Source organism: Notolepis coatsorum (assembly GCF_963971535.1).
Source record: "Notolepis coatsorum genome assembly, chromosome: 2".
In the NCBI taxonomy this organism is placed as follows: Eukaryota; Metazoa; Chordata; class Actinopteri; order Aulopiformes; family Paralepididae; genus Notolepis; species Notolepis coatsorum.
In genome coordinates this window covers 200,439,856-200,456,848 of record NC_140166.1, presented here as the reverse complement: position 1 = coordinate 200,456,848, position 16,993 = coordinate 200,439,856, and the positions used below count along the sequence as shown (strand labels likewise).

Sequence of the window (16,993 nt, the reverse complement as noted above, 5' to 3'; positions counted from 1 at the left end):
CTTAGGTAATTTAGAAATGTTGTCATCACAGTTTGTCCAGCAGAGTGCGCTATGACTCCATTGTTTACATATAACTCAGTCATAATACTCAGTCATTGTTTAGATATAACTCAGTCATTGTCTGCATGAATCTCATAGCTTGATAGAGTAGAGAATACGTGGTCTAAAGTTAGTAGAGAGATGTTTTGCCAGTGACTTCACTCATTGCGTAGTTTTTTTTAATATAATATATTTTTTAATGCCTTCTCTATTTGAATGACCACATCAAACAAGAGGTGGACGCAGGCAAATACTGCGGCATGGTCATGCTGGACCTACAAAAGGCCTTTGACACGGTCAATCACTCCATTCTGATTGACAAGCTAAAAGCAATTGGTTTTGATAGTCTATCAGTGAGCTGGATGCAATCCTACCTTGAGGGGAGGGAACAGATGGTGGAGGTAAACGGTACCCTATCCCCCCCCTCACAGTGAGCTGTGGTGTTCCACAAGGAAGCATACTAGGACCGCTACTGTTCCTAATTTATGCAAATGACATGTCGTCAGCTTGTGACTGCAACTTGTTCCTGTTTGCGGACGACTCAGCCCTGCTGGTCTCTGACAAGAACAAGTTACAGGTTGAAAAAACCCTCAGCTCGGAACTAGGCAGAATCTGCATATGGCTCGCTGATAACAAACTATCATTACACATGGGCAAAACAGAGTCCATTCTCTTCGGTTCAAATAACAAACTCAGCAAGACCGACGGCTTCTCAGTTACAGTGGGTGACAATATTGTCACAAGGAAAGATGAAATTACCTACCTGGGTTCCATCCTAGAGGCTAATCTCTCCTGTGACAAAATGGCATCCAATGTAATAAAAAAAGTCAACCAACGAACTCGATTCTTGTACCGGATCTCCTCTCTGGTAAACAAGAACACCCTGAAGACTCTGGCAGGAGCACTCATTCAGGGGTACTACGACTATGCTTGCACCTCATGGTACCAAAGCACCTCAAAGGCGCTAAAAACAAAATTACAAACATCTCAAAACAAACTGGTCAGACTACTGCTTGACCTTACTCCTAGAACCCACCTCACCCCTGCCCACTTTGACAACCTAGGATGGCTTAGAGTAGACGACAGAGTACAACAACTTGCAATGGGCCTGGTCTACAAGATACACTACACGACCGGGGTGCCCATGTACATGTCAAAATACTTCCCAAAGGTCAGTGAATACCACGATCACAACACCAGAGGGAGTTCCACAAATCATGTTAAACCCAGATTCGGCTCAAATAAGGGACTAAACACGTTTCGCAATTATGCCACATTAATGTGGAACGCCCTACCCACAGCTGTAAAGGAATGTGAATCACTACCCACTTTCAAAAACACTCTCAAAAAACACCTACGGGAGACTGCAATTCGAAACTGGCCCCTGTAAATGTGCTAACACAACCCCCCCCCCCCCCCCCACCCCCCCCCCCCCCCCCCCCCCCCCCCCCCCCCCCCCCCCAATGTACAGTAATTGACCAAGTATGGTCTTGTCAATATTCCAATGTACAGTTTTGCTTGTTCAGTTGTACAGTGTCAATCAATCTGTACGTTTTTGCTCATTTCTCCTCCGCACCACTAAGTGGTGCACCTTTTTACGTCCAACCAAACTGGCTACCATCACTTCCGGTAACAGGAAGTATTCACGTGAACAGAATACACACGTGAAAAAGCAGCAGCGAATACATCGCTCAGCTGACAACATGGACATCACAGAAGTTCCACTAACTCAGGATAAAGGCAAGAAAAAGAAGACTAATAAGAATCCAAAGAAGCAGAGAGCGGCTCCCAAACAGGAAAATGGTGACACTGGTGTCGAGAAAAAGGGTTCCGAGGAGGTTGGTGGTCCACAAGGCTCTGCCTTCCCACCCGCCTTCAGCGTGTCTGAAATCAAGAACAAGCAACGCAGACATGTCATGTTTATGAAACTAAAGCAGGAGAAACGAGCGGTAAGTGACATAAAACGTATCATAACATAAGCACATTATTTATTGTTGGATAGATACAAACGCAGGGCTGTCCTTCGCCCCTTTCGTGACTGATGCACGCCAACAAGGTTTGGCCGAGCGTGCATCACAGTCACGAAAGGGGCCAGGCTGTCCTGTATCTCTGAATGATGGCATACTGTACAATAATGCTGTATATATACCCACACCTGTCTGTACATACCTGCACATAGTCCATTTACATAATCTGTAGATACTAGATCTATATCTGTAGATAATATATCTATCTATATCTGTACAGTGTATACAATATATATATATATATATATCTGTAGATACCATATCTATATACATATCTGTAGATACTAGGCTGTATATGTACATATCATCCCTTAATTACCTACCGTACTGCTGGCCAGTATGACTTACTACCATAGTGTCTTTATACCTGTATCACTGTACTGTCTGTACAATGTACATACATATGATTAGCACTACACTCGGTAGTACTCATTTATATATTTTTTACTCAGTTTAATCACTTGTACATTATATATTACTATTGCACTTTACTCTTAGATTTGCACTCTGGTTGGATGCCAAACCTCTCTTCATTCATTGTACTGTACTTGTGCTGTATGATGATGACAATACATTTGAATCTAATCTAATCATGAATATGGACTAATGATGATCAAAATAAACATTAGTCGAAAATTGCATTTACCATTACTGTCCTTCAAGCAAGGAGGAGCTATTTGAATGAAGTGACATTGGGCCTTATTTAGTTCTTAACACTTTCAGTGGTAAAACGTGGTTGAATGCCGGAACCCACTTCAATGATAGCGTTGTGAATGCATAATCTCTGTCTTAAATTATGTGTCTAATCTGCCCGTCGTTTATCAATGACTTGTTTGCAGTCAACATTGTCCAAACGGATTGTTTTTTAATCGCTTCATTTCCGTTTTATAGCATTTTGAAAAGCCATTGTTTTCAAGGAAAATATATAGATTCCGTGATAATCGCCATTTACTGGAATATTCGGGCATACACAAAAACGTTGAAATTTTTTGGCCTATTTATGAATCGTTTTCAAATAAACGCTAGATTATCGATAGTATGTGTACTTATGCACGCTAGAGAAGCGATCTGAAATATCGATTCTCTCATTTCCTGATCAGCGATCACAGCTACACACACATATGGCACACGCTGATATATCTGTGAAAAAAGCTCTGATTATCCCAAGACTGGTAAAATAGATTCCTTACCTCAGATCAGATGTTATCCAAAAAGATTATTCCAATTCCTGATCGCCATTCCAAATATCGATCGTGTTTATTGATTCAGCGTTGGGTGCTGGAAATACATAATCCACGCTGTTCTGATGGTTGGCGATCACAATGGATTCTTCAGTTGGCTTGACGGAAAAGTAAAATGAGTAAACTGGCCCCCCCCCCCTTCATCAGTCTAAACTAATGGGGTGCAGTACCACAGGGAGAGACGATAGGGGGCGGTATCTTCCCAATTGAGCTCAGAGAGACTGCAACACTAGCGTGAGGCTCGATTGATGAAATATGAATTAAAATCACCAATAAATAAAATACAACAAACGAACGCTATATAGCGTTGCCGGCACTCAACTGGCGGCATGAACTAATGATAACGCGTTGCTGGCACTCAAAGTGTTAACTAGCATTTCCTCTTACTTTGTTCTTACCTGGGATTCAGCAACGTTTTCTTATTGTTGCTTTTTTCTCAGGCAAGAACAAATTATAAGAGTGGTCGAGAGCACTCTTACCGAAATAAGAAATTCGTACCCAAAAAATAAATAAATACAAAAAAAGCCTACCATTGGTTAATTGCCCCCAAATACGACTTTAAAAATACAGAACTTTTCAATAATAATAATTATTATTATTATAACTTATTGCGTGCGTTATGTCTGAAATGGATTATATATTGCTGTTAGAACAGTTATGCTCTGGTCGCCCGAATGGGTACAATACAGTACAGCTCAATACACACAATTGTTAAGGGGAGGCAGACCAGAGAAAGACTTTCGTCTTGTTTACATCAGGGTCCCCCATTTTCACTTCATAATGACATTTATGACATACACAACATACAGATATACAGATATATATCATGACATTTATGACATGATATGCAGTACTGTATACGTAGCATAGAACGCATATTTAGAGATCGTCTTCAGTGGTTCCCAAACTTCTGTTTTATGCGGACCACTAGATTGTTATCAAGAACATTTTCGGACCACCTCGTATGCAAACAGTAAAACATAAATAAATAAACAACTGACTTAAACCCAGTAATACACAAGACCCTCTTCTTGGACCAAGTAGGTTTCATCGATAATCCAATGTACAGTTACCCCCACCCGCCTACCCATACCCCCCCACCCCACCCCTCCACCTCAAATGTACAGTTCCCCACCCCACCTACCCAACCCCCCACCTCCTCCAATGTACAGTTTCTACATAAAATGTATAAACTTTTTTTTTTTTTTACTCATTTTGTATCACAAACTACTGTATTTGTAGATAAATGTATAGATGTAGCAGTACTGTACTGTCTACCTGTATGTCATATGTTATGATGAATTTAAAATGGGGGACCCTGATGTAAACAAGACAAAAGTCTTTCTCTGGTCTCCATCCCCTTAACAATTGTGTACACGTATTGAGCTGTACTGTATTGTACCCATTCTGCAATCTGTTAATACAATTTTCAATCAATCAAACAAGACCCACGTCGCGGGCACTGCGTTCCGTTCTCAGAATGGATTTGAGAGAGATGTGTCATCCAGTTTGACTTGGAGCATGCACTGTATGCGCACTGCCAGTCATATATATGCGGAGATATTCAGACTCTAGATCTATTTGCAGAGCCAGATGAGTGGCAACCTGTGCGATTGACTCTTGACAACGCACAGTCGTTCTTCAGTATTGACAAAGCCTACAGTACTTTGCTGGAGCGATTTTGCACGTACTGTATACAGTACGTGTGTATGCACGCACTGCGGGAGGTGGCCAGAAGCGTGCAACTAGCCAACTACTATTATATTAATACAGTATATTCCACTATATAGCTATAGGTGCTGTATGATGACAATACATTTTATTCCTATCTAATTTTGATCCATCGCAAAGCACTCCAGCGCTTGAATACGGCCGGGGGATCCGATGCAGACCCACAGCTCTCGTATTATAATGAGCCCGCGAGGCGTGTCTCTGTAGTCTGTATGCAAATGACTTGCGCGAGAACGTGCATCCAGTTTAGAATGAGTGGGGATTCACCATTCAAAAACCTGGGTAAGAACAGATTTGGACTTTAAGAACGGCTTGATGAATGTGGCGGTGGCTTTTCTTATTGTTCTCTTAACAGACAGGTAAGCAAGAATATAAGAAAAATAATAAGAGTATTGTTGAATGAGGCCCAATGTGAATAAGTCGATGCTAGAGATGTTCTGGTTTCTTGTCATTCAGTAACTTAGAAAAGCATCCTCAACAGCAGCATAACCATCTCGGAATGCACAGTAAATATTGCCTGTATTAATTTTGCAGTTTAAGATGCAGATGAAGAAAAAGAAGAAAAAAGAGAGGGATGCATTAGGTGATAAGGTGAGTACCGGTATTACCATGTCACTAACCATAACCATATTATATCAATGATGAGTTTATAACGAGCAGCTGTACCAGTGTGCTAGCTCAACTTTATTCTCTGTCGCTTATAGGCTAAGTAAGGCTGTAGATACCACGTTGGGTACCTTCACATTTGAACCGATATCGGTACCTGTACCAGTTCCTGGAATTCCATATCGGTACCCAGTGGTACCTTTTTCTGTACTTAACCCTCTGTAATAACAACCATTTTTATTTCGGTTGTAAAAAAATCCAAAGTCCAAACTTCTCAATTTCATCATTGTTATTTATTTAGAACATTTAGTTATTTATTGTTGTAACACACCACACAAAATAAAGCACATGATCATGTATTACGTTTTTAAATTATCTGACCTCGAGACGGGACAGTTGTATATACATTTGTGGGAAAGTCTCCCTCTTGTCTAGTATATTACACTCTTATACTAAACATGTAAAGGTACCCAACTTTGGTACCAATTGATCTAGCGTGAATCTGTACTGTGTAGTACCGATGTAATTTGGTCTGTACCCTTAAAAGTACAGAGTTTGGTACCCACCCCTAGATAGATACCACTCTGATGCATTGATCATTCATGGCGCTTCTGCTTTTCAAAATATACTGATTAGAGCAAAGATGATACAAGGGTTTGGGACTTCTATTTTGAAGAGCCGGGAGCATTATGTGCCAGAAATAATCAATGCACTTGTGTCGCATGGACAGGTAGCTGGAGTCGTTAAGCCATACATAATTGGTGACTCAGAATAAAAGTGAGCAAGTCGATTTTCATGAATCTGCGTCCACCTTGCTCGTAAAGTCATAACCTCATACGTATGATAACTACAGTACGATACATGCGGCTAACATTGTACACGGGTAAGTCGCCATAGCCTTCTTGGCACATGTAAAGAAGAATTAACACTGGGCTTTTAAAGCTGTCATAAACATAACCTTCTGTGTACCAAATATGTCGCAAAATTTAGGCACCGCCGAAAGAAGTCCCCAAGACAATCGAGAACCAGAGGGTCTACGACGAGACGACCGTTAACCCAGAAGACGAAGAGGTATTGTGGTGTTCTCTGTTCTCGGACCGTGTTCATATTATTTCCCTTTTCTCTACATTGACATTTCTGAACGTGCATCATGTGGGGTGGATACCCTCTATTTGCAGGTAGCCTTTGACGAGGGAACAGATGAATTCTCCGCCTACTTCAATCGACTGACTAACCCCAAAGTCCTCATCACAACCTCAGACAGACCTCGAGGGGTGAGTGTGACGGCAGCCCCTCCCCTCCTAGATAACCTGCTCCAGACCGAGCCTGAGCCGATGTGCTTCACAAGAACATCAAGTGAAGGGCATGATGGGAGATTGTCATCAATGTTGGGCAATATTAATTTTCCTGTCACTGTAAGACAATATGTATTGGATTGTTTATTGATATGTGGTTGCCAAATCAATTGTGTTAATACATTATAGTTTGAACAATGACCTGGACTGACAGCAGCTGCTTTGTACTTACGTTTTAGACTTGGGAGTTATTTTTTCTTTTCTTTCTTACATTTAAACAGAGTTTCCCAAAAGTAAAAATGTCATTGTGTGCCAAGTCCTAAAATGTCAAAACTCCAGCAACTCTTGTAGTATATAGAACAACTGTTATTGTTAGACTTTTATCGTTTGGCCTGTGGCCTTCTTCGAGGTTCATACGGGCCAAGTCTAATGGCAGTGGTTCCATTACTTTGTAGCCTACTAGAATTGTAATTATATTATTGTAAAAAAGTTTTCACATTGGGGAAAAAATAGTCAGATACCCTGTTTTAGCATGGCATTAGCCCTCTATCAGCGTATTCCTTTGTGTGAATTAATGAGGTGTTGGGACTCATCCGTTGCTCTCTGCTTTGTGTCTTGTCAGAGGACAGTACGGTTTTGTAACCAGCTGACTACAGTTATCCCAGACGCTCATGTGTACTACAGAAGAGGGCTGGCCCTGAAGAGGATCATCCCCCAGTGCATAGCCAGGGGCTTCACGTACCTCCTGGTCGTCAACGAAGACCGCAAAATGCCCAGTATCCTTCTGAAGCAATAGCTCTAAGCAACTGAATGGGTGAACTTTACATTGACAGAAACATTCTGTCATAAATTTAGCTCATTACTACCAGGTTTGGGAAGCTGACGATATGTTTGAATGTCTGTCTGAGGCGAACAGTGTTGTTCCAGTTTAGAGGCGGATATACATTTTAAGATGGTTGGGAAGTTATCTTGTGCATTCTTTCAGATTTAGTCTGCTTTTTCCAATGCAAATTGCTGTTAATGTGATCCTCCCCAAATATGGCAACCGGTGTCCATAGCGACCATCTAGCTTCCGGAACCCAATTAGATCCCCAGTGATTGACGCCCGTTTCCTTAACAACATCAAGATGGCTTGGTTGTCTGCCACCTCCCCGACGGGCCCACGGCACACTTCAAAGTCAGCAGTGTCCGGTTACACAAGGAAATGAAGGCAAGGCGTTACACACTCCTCTGTCACACCTGGCCTTTCCCTCCATCGCTCTGTGTGTTTCCATTTATTCATAAAGCATTCGACATCTTGATGTTAGCTTAACGTGCACCAAGATCATCCATCGTTAGGAATGAGGACCGTGAAGACTCAACCGCCTACAATCGTGTGGAATGAGTCATTGTGTCGTCACGTCTACGAGGTCATCCTCGCCAGCTTGATGGAATGAAGACCTTGTAGACCTGGCCACAGGATGACATGCTTATTCCACATAACTAAGTGGCTGAGTCTACATGGTCCATATCGCAAATAATCAAAATTTGATTATCTTAAAATTATGTAATGTTTTAGGGGAGACAGTGGCTCAGGAGGTAGAGCGGATCGTCTGGTAATCTGAAGGTTCCCGGTTAGATTTCCGCTTCCCTCAGGGGCAGCATGTTGTTGTGTGTCCTTGAGCAAGACACTCAACCCCTAATTGCTCCTGATGAGCAGGTTGGCACCTTGCATGGTTGCTTCTGCAATCGGTGTGTGAATGTGTTAAGAAAATTAAACAAAATTGTCAATTGGATAAAAGCTGTTATAAATGCACCATTTACCATTTAACTAAAACGTGAGCAACAACTTTATTTTTTTCCCCTTGATGGAAACGGATGCAGGGATCCTTGTGTGCTCTCTTGAGATGTGATCACTCCTGACTAAATGACGTGTGCTCTCTTGAGATGTGATCACTCCTGACTAAATGACATGTGCTCTCTTGCAGAGGCGAGGGAAGGAGCCGACAGAGCACCACCCGGAGGTGATCCTCAACAACTTCACCACGCGCCTCGGCCACAGCATCGGGAGACTGTTCGCCGCACTCTTTCCAAATGACCCTCAGTTTGTTGGTCGGCAGGTGGCCACGTTCCACAACCAGAGAGATTTCGTCTTTTTCAGATTCCACAGGTGTGTATTCTTCTTACCACAACCCAACTTATTTAATTGTTTATTTATAAAATTTTGTTTGCCATTGTTGGTTCTTGCTGTGGACACAAGGGTTTGGGAGCATCTCATGTGCAAGAAATAATCGCTTGTGTTGTGTCGCATTGACGGGTAGTTGGAGTCGTTAAGCCATACTTATTGGTGACTCAGAATAAAAGTGAGCAAGTTTGATTTTCATGAATCTGCGCCCACCTTGCTGGTAAAGTCATAACCTCATACGTGCGAAGACCTAAACTGATCGCATCTACTTTGTACAGCGTTTTCAATATCTGGACCTCAGGGTTTCCCTCGAGTGTTAACCCTGACTGTAAATTGCTATAGGGACTGGTCATATACAGGAGGGTCTACCTAGGGCTGGGCGATATGACCAAAAACGTTATCGCGATAAAATTATAAAATTATTTTCATATAATTCGATATCGATAATTATCGTCGATATAATGTCTGTCAAGTTTAATTAACTTCTTATGCTGCTGCGAATGTCTCGAGTCGAGTTGATGTCGTCATCAGTCCGCGCACGTTAGCAGTTAGCCGACAAGCGGAATATCTCATGACAATGTAATAAATATGACACTAAAATACTCTCTTCCGCCACAATATATTGAAACGACGTCCACTGTATACCCCACACTACTATAAACGTGGCCTCAGAATTCACGCCACACACATACTCGGCGCGTAAATATATAAAACATCGCCGTGCAAGCTAGTTATCCTAGCCAGCCTGTTTCTAAGCGAATGTCTCGAGTTGATGTCGTCATCAGTCCGCGCACGTTAGCAGTTAGCCGACAAGCGGAGTATCTCATGAGACAATGTAATAAATATGACACTAAAATACTCTCTTCCGCCACAATATATTGAAACGACGTCCACTGTATACCCCACACTACTATAAACGTGGCCTCAGAATTCACGCCACACACATACTCGGCACGTAAATATATAAAACATCGCCGTGCAAGCTAGTTATCCTAGCCAGCCTGTTGCTTCTAAGCGGTGTATTCCATGACAATGTGCTAAATATGACAGTAAAATACTCTCTTCCGCCACAATATATTGAAACAACGTCCACTGTATACCCCACACTACTATAAACGTGGCCTCAGAATTCACGCCACACACATACTCGGCACGTAAATATATAAAACATCGCCGTGCAAGCTAATTAGCCTAGCAAGCCTTGTTGTTGAGTGAGTCCTACCTCTGGGTCTCCTTCCGGGTCTCCTTCGCTCTCGGCCATCTCCTTCACTGATTGGTTGTTAGTGCGTGCTCATATCCAAGCTTGGAAAATCGATATATCGAAACTTTGCGACCACGTTTCATGTTTATTTCGAGGAAATAATTTATCGCGATAGTTATCGTTATCGTTTTATCGCCCAGCCCTAGGTCTACCGGCTAACATTGTACGTGGGTTTAAATTGAAGAATTAACACTAGGCTTTTATTGTGCAACTGTAGTGACTTCCACATACACACCTGCTGTCATTTCTCACCTGTTGCTGTGCAGAAGTCCCTCTCTCATCATATAGCCAACTCCGTCAGAAACGACTTGCACAGACACACTGCTCACTTCAGAGGCATAATCCATCATTGCAAAAATAAATACACTAAATGTTACTTTATTGCTGTGATCATTTATTTTGAGAATGGGGCAATTTATAGCTGTGCACTCAGCCACCAGAAATATAAGGTGCACTTCTAAAACGTGTTGCCAATTAAAAATGAATATATTTGGTATATTTATTCTATGCCTTATTTTGGAATGCTAGATTATACATCCGAATCGAGTTGCTTTAATGGATTTAGGAGTACATGAAGAGACGGACCTCGGCACATGAGATACAGAGATTGCAGATATATATATATATATATATATATGTGGAAGACAACAGTTCTACTACTGTGGTTTCATAATGGGTCAAAGTTAACTTATATCTATATTATACTGGTTCCCTGTGGGGTCTTAAGTCTTACATTTAATAATCAGAACTTCTATGTTGATTTCTTCTCTATTGCATATAAATATGTTTGGGGAAATGTCTGTGCTGCGAATAAGCAGTATGGTAATAGCCTGCCCCCCCCCAACTAATTTGTATGGAATTAATTCTTTCTTAGTAATTTCACTTCATACTTTATTTTTGCCAGTATGGACGTGAAATACGTATTAAATTCTATTTAAAAATGTATTTTAAAAAGTCTTGAATTGAAATCTGCAGGAACCCTGTGTATATTAAAAGATGCATTGCCTCTGTAATAATTGCTTCTGTTATTTAATTTTTTTAAGATACATCTTTAAGAATGAAAAACGAGTTGGCATTCAAGAGCTCGGGCCACGTTTCACCCTCAAACTCCGCTCCTTACAGAAAGGCACGTTTGACTCCAAGTTTGGAGAATATGAGTGGGTTCTAAAGGTGAGTACACATTTCTTTATCCTAGGATGGTTTCACACCTGCCTTGTTTAGTGGGGTGGAATCGAACCCTGGGCGTTCAATGTTTGTCGAACATATAAGGGATGAGGGCAAAGAAAATGCACGAGACGGTTGCATGAGCTAAGTAGCCCAACATCCTTACAGTGAGGCTAGACCAAAGTTCCCAACATCCTTACAGTGAGGCTAGACCAAAACTCCCAACATCCTTAGTGAGGCTAGACCAGGGGTCAGCAACCTTTAGTATCAAAAGAGCCACTTTTCCCCCGTCCCACAAAATAAAATGCTCAGGGAGCCGCACAACCTATTTACCCTTAAAATGAAGATAACAGTGTATAACGTTTTATATATCCCCAAGCATACCCCACATTTAGCATAAAATGCCTGACAATTGCATACCCAAAGTAATTTGCGATTTATTATACTTTATACTTATAGCACACAGTTTGTTGCATTAATGGGATTATAAAAGCAACAAAAAGAAAAAAAATTGACTTTTTAATTGCTGTTTTTACCTGAAAACCTCAAACTCTTATGAAGAGGAGAAAAAATACTGGCTGTGTAGACCTATTTTTTTATAAAACACAGAAGAGGAGACAACACTGGTGTCTTTAGACCGACTTTGAAATAAAACCCTGAACTATTCAGGTATATTTGAGTCCTTCCTTTATTTGTGGAACATTTATCAAATAAAAAGTAGTCCACTTTGAAAAAAGACTACCATGTGTAGACCTACTTTGAAATAAAACACAGAAAAGGAGAAAAAACACTGACATCTGTAGACCTACTTTGAAATAAAACCCTGAACTATGCAGCTCTATTAGAGTCCTTCCCTTATTTGTGGAAAATCTATAAAATTAAAAGTAAGTTTTTCGTTGTTCGCAAATTTTGCACCACATATCGGGCATACAGGCAAGCCTTTTGTTGACTAAATATCTTGGTTGATGAAATATTTTTTCATTTCAGTGTCACAGTATGACATCGATCTCCAAAATAAGAGGGAAAAAAAAGTAAAAAAAAAAAAAAAAAAAATTCTTGCCAGGGAGCCGTAGCTGATTGGCTAAAGAGCCGCATGAGGCCGCAGGTTGCCGACCCCTGGGCTAGACCAAAGCTCCCAACATCCTTAGTGAGGCTAGACCAAAGCTCCCAACATCCTTAGTGAGGCTAGACCAAAGCTCCCAACATCCTTAGTGAGGCTAGACCAAAACTCCCAACATCCTTAGTGAGGCTAGACCAAAGCTCCCAACATCTTTACAGTGAGGCTAGACCAAAGCTCCCAACATCCTTACAGTGGGGCTAGACCAAAGCTCCCAACATCCTTGCAGTGGGGCTAGACCAAAGCTCCCAACATCCTTGCAGTGGGGCTAGACCAAAGCTCCCAACATCCTTACAGTGAGGCTAGACCAAAGCTCCCAACATCCTTACAGTGGGGCTAGACCAAAGCTCCCAACATCCTTACAGTGAGGCTAGACCAAAGCTCCCAACATCCTTGCAGTGGGGCTAGACCAAAGCTCCCAAGATCCTTGCAGTGGGGCTAGACCAAAGCACCCAACATCCTTACAGTGAGGCTAGACCAAAGCTCCCAACATCCTTACAGTGAGGCTAGACCAGTGTGTGCGTAGTGCAGCCTGTACAAACCTTCCTGCAAGTTTGACTTCAAGCACTCATCAGTTTATTTTTATCAGGGACAGTGCATATCAACAGTTATACATTTATAAATTAATACAAATTAAAAACTGTAAATATGCTAACATTAGCAGGGTTGCTAGTTTTCAGTTGTAGTCCCTGGGCTAGATGTTTAAGCCAGATGTTTGTTCTAGGCTACATATTATATCATAGCCTGCCTTGATAATTGAAACCCAGATGTTGACATGTTCCCCAGGTTAATTAAAAAGTTATAACATTTGTTTTTGGATCTGGTAAACTCATTTATAAGTAATCCTACATATAAATTACATTAGTTATCATTATTCATTGGTTTACAACATGTGAATTTACTACTGCAGCATTGGGTACAAATGTTTCTTTTGACAGCTGCCATCAGACAAATAAGACTATATTCCTGTTTTACAGCCAGTGCGTGCAAGGCTCTCACATTCATCAAACCTTTATTTAACCAGAAAATAAAAACCCATTGAGACCGAGGTCTCTTTTTCAAGGGTGATCTGGCCAAGAAGGCAAGCACAAATGACAAAACATAAATAACAAGACACAATAAACATACAGTAGACTACCATACAACATATTTTAAATTAAGTCAAATTCAGTTTAAAAAAATACAAGCCCAATAAAACATATCAACCAAATTAAAAAAATTCAACATCAAAGCAGGAGCAGTGGAACTACCTATTCTATCACTACACAGCAATTAGGAGTTTTCTTTTGAAAGTGGTTACAGGCAGCCATGTTGGAAGAAAGAACTACATCAACATTCTGTGCAAGGCATCAATTGGGGCTGTCCTGCCACGCAGTATATTCATAGTGAATAATGAGTGTTATCCAAGAGAACGACAAATTTGCGAACAGAATATAACTAACATTCTGAGCTAATTCGAGCTCAAAGTGTCTGTATGCCACAAACAAGCTCAGTGGAGAACTTCTCATTGATGGCAGGGGAGTGGTCACTCTGCTACACAGTCCCCTCCGTTTCAGCTGGCAGCGCTCAGAATCGGTGGTCGTGGCTGCTGCTGTTGCTCGGAGACTATTGAAAAGTTGTCGGAAGCATGTGCTCTTTTGCCAAATCTAAATATTTTATATAACTTATAGTAAAATGGCACTTACTACACTAAACATGCTAAGCTCTCTGCTTTGGGAAATGCACAATAGAGAACAACAGCTCAATTTACCATGGAAACAGAAGCCAGCACTGTCGGGTCCTCAGTAGACATCACCTGAAACGGACCTTGGCACGAGACTCAAATAGGGGTGTTCTACACAAGTCTCTCTGGGCTCCACCAATGGAATCAACTGGAATGCCAGTTGTACAGCCTTGATATTTGCCCCAAATTTGCATAGTCAACCTCTTGTTAGCCAAATGTAAATGTGTGTCACTTTTTAACAAATTAGGGAAACTGTTGTAAGCTTAATACCAAATGTCACTGCTTCGTAATCTTTCTTGGTCTTAAACCCCCTGTCTTTTCTCTTTTTCCAGCGGCATGAAATGGATGCCTGCAGAAGGAAATTCCAACTTTGAGCAAACGGCAACAACCATCCTCAGTGGGTACTGTGTTGTCCAAGACATGACGCTACCAGTGTGTTTAGTGCAAATGGACACTTTTTTTTAATGTCCCAGGATACCTATGTTGACAGCTCTGCCAGTAATGACAAGGGTGAAAATATTGACATTATGATAAATATCACCTTGTTGGCACAATCACTGTACCAGGCCGTCTGTCTCAAGTGCCAGGACAGTGATTTGTGGTATGACGTATTAATGACACATCTAGTGGACTTGAAATGTATGGAATTTTACATCAAAATAAAACATGTACATACAGGATTGAAATGTTACTAATTTATTATTCTGTCAGACATGAAAAATGTACAATTCAAAAGGCACATGTGCGTGTGTTAGTTAGTTACTATTAAGCAAATGGGTTAAGACATTGGTCAGGCAATTTAAGATGTGAAAAAGGTAAAGTTAAAAATAAAAAAAACAATTTAGTTGGCTGTCCCCAAATTCCCGGACACTCGTTTTGACTATTCCAGTCCATAGTCAGTGTAGAATCTGTAGACCTGTTCCATCAGGCAACTCAACATCAGAAACCTGCAGAAAAATACAATGAATGAGAAACACAAATGTCATTAAGTTGTTAGGGAGGGGGGGGGGGCTGTTTGAATGCAGTGATTGTATACCCTGTTGACCTACATTAGCAATGATGCTACAGGCTGGTGCCATTTTCACCATATTGGGTGTCAAAACGTCACACAAAAGGGGCTTGATTAAATGATAAAATAGTATGATTAATCGCATCACAGTAGTACTCACAAAAACATTGTTGGCTATAGGAAGGAGCAGACTTTCTGTGGTCTGAAGGGGTTGGTACTAGAAGACACTCCAGTGAGAAGAGGGTCTTGTTGAGCATTCTGAAGGCAGAACTGTTGCAAATCGGCAGCGGCCTGGGACACCTGTGGAGAGAAACCGGCATATAACCACTCAGTCATACTTTCTTGAACACCTGCACATAACCCTTAGCTCAGTATGATGGCATGTATTATAATGCGGTATATAGGCCTACCATATATATTCTCACCGCATATTTACCCATCCACACCAGTCTGTACTTACCTGCACATAGTCCCCCCTTACTATATCTACATATCCTACTGGTTACGCTGCTGGCCAGTATGACTACTATCATACTGTCTTTATACCTGTATCACGGTATATACTACAACTATGTACATAAATCTGATTAGCACTACACTCCGTAGTACTAATAATTTGTATATTTTATACCCAGTAATCATTCAATCATTGTACATTATATATATTGCACTTCACTGCTACATTTGCACTGGTTGGATACCAAGCTTATTTGTCGTTGTACTGTACTTGTGCTGTATACTGGCAAAACATCTGAATGTAATTTAATCAAATTTTTAGCATTTCAATGAAACCCATCGCTCGGCGAATCATTTTACACTGCAACGTGTGTCAACAGGTACAGATGCTATCGTCCTCGTCTGTACCTGTTGACACACGTTGCAGTGTAAAATGATCACCGAGCGATGGGTTTTTCATTGAAATGCTCAAACAATCCTCACAGATCCACCTACAGAAATACTAAAAGCAGTGAGAAGAACGTTTGACGACAATTCGGGGAGGATCGACATGTCGAGCAGAGTGGCTATATCTCCCCTCCACGCCATTTTGATTAAAACCTACCTTTACTCTGTTAATGCTGGCTTCAAAGCGTAACTGCTGGACGATCTTCTTCATCGCTATGATACTGGATGAGCCCGACATTGTTATTTGAACGTGTATAAAGGACAAAGCACTCGCTTTAAAGAAAAAGTTTGACGGAAGAACTAGCTGTTGCTTCTTCTGTTTCTCCCCAAAATGTTACGTTTCCGGTCGTAAAGGGGCGTCGGCTTTACATGTGTTCGCATTTGCGACCTCTGGTGGCGTAACGGCGGAATTACAACACCCGGGTAATTCAAGTTTTGTTTTATTTGTCACATATTGGTACCGTACAAACATGTACATTACAGTGAAATTGCTGAACCAAAAACGCTTGGTTCTGTGTGAGCCCCCTGAGATTGTGCTTCATACAGTAAAACATAAAAGAAACACTATACAAAATAAAATAATATACAATACAAACTAAAATACAAAGTGAAGTACAAAATGCAAACAATAAAATACAAATGCCAGCTTTTAAAATGCAAAGATGAGGTAGGGATGTAGTGCAAATATTTTTGTAATTAGATAAACATATGGC

General features: G+C 41.0%; 2 protein-coding genes across 2 annotated transcripts; one reads left to right on the top strand and one right to left on the bottom strand.

Annotated features, from left to right (window-relative positions):
* Nucleotides 1-1,696: 1,696 nt before the first annotated feature.
* rpf1 (ribosome production factor 1 homolog) lies at nucleotides 1,697-15,315 on the top strand. Its single transcript, XM_084309058.1, has 9 exons — nucleotides 1,697-1,988; nucleotides 5,573-5,629; nucleotides 6,635-6,715; nucleotides 6,823-6,918; nucleotides 7,562-7,715; nucleotides 8,067-8,149; nucleotides 8,907-9,088; nucleotides 11,408-11,534; nucleotides 14,701-15,315. The coding sequence occupies exons 1-9, from the start codon at nucleotides 1,743-1,745 to the stop codon at nucleotides 14,740-14,742; spliced, it is 1,068 nt and encodes a 355-aa protein (XP_084165184.1). The 5' UTR covers nucleotides 1,697-1,742; the 3' UTR covers nucleotides 14,743-15,315.
* On the bottom strand, nucleotides 15,049-16,619 carry LOC311224185 (guanine nucleotide-binding protein G(I)/G(S)/G(O) subunit gamma-5). The gene is made up of 3 exons (XM_084309059.1): nucleotides 16,438-16,619; nucleotides 15,538-15,677; nucleotides 15,049-15,315 (listed from the first exon to the last, which is right to left on the bottom strand). The coding sequence occupies exons 1-2, from the start codon at nucleotides 16,516-16,518 to the stop codon at nucleotides 15,552-15,554; spliced, it is 207 nt and encodes a 68-aa protein (XP_084165185.1). The 5' UTR covers nucleotides 16,519-16,619; the 3' UTR covers nucleotides 15,049-15,315; nucleotides 15,538-15,551.
* Nucleotides 16,620-16,993: the final 374 nt, after the last annotated feature.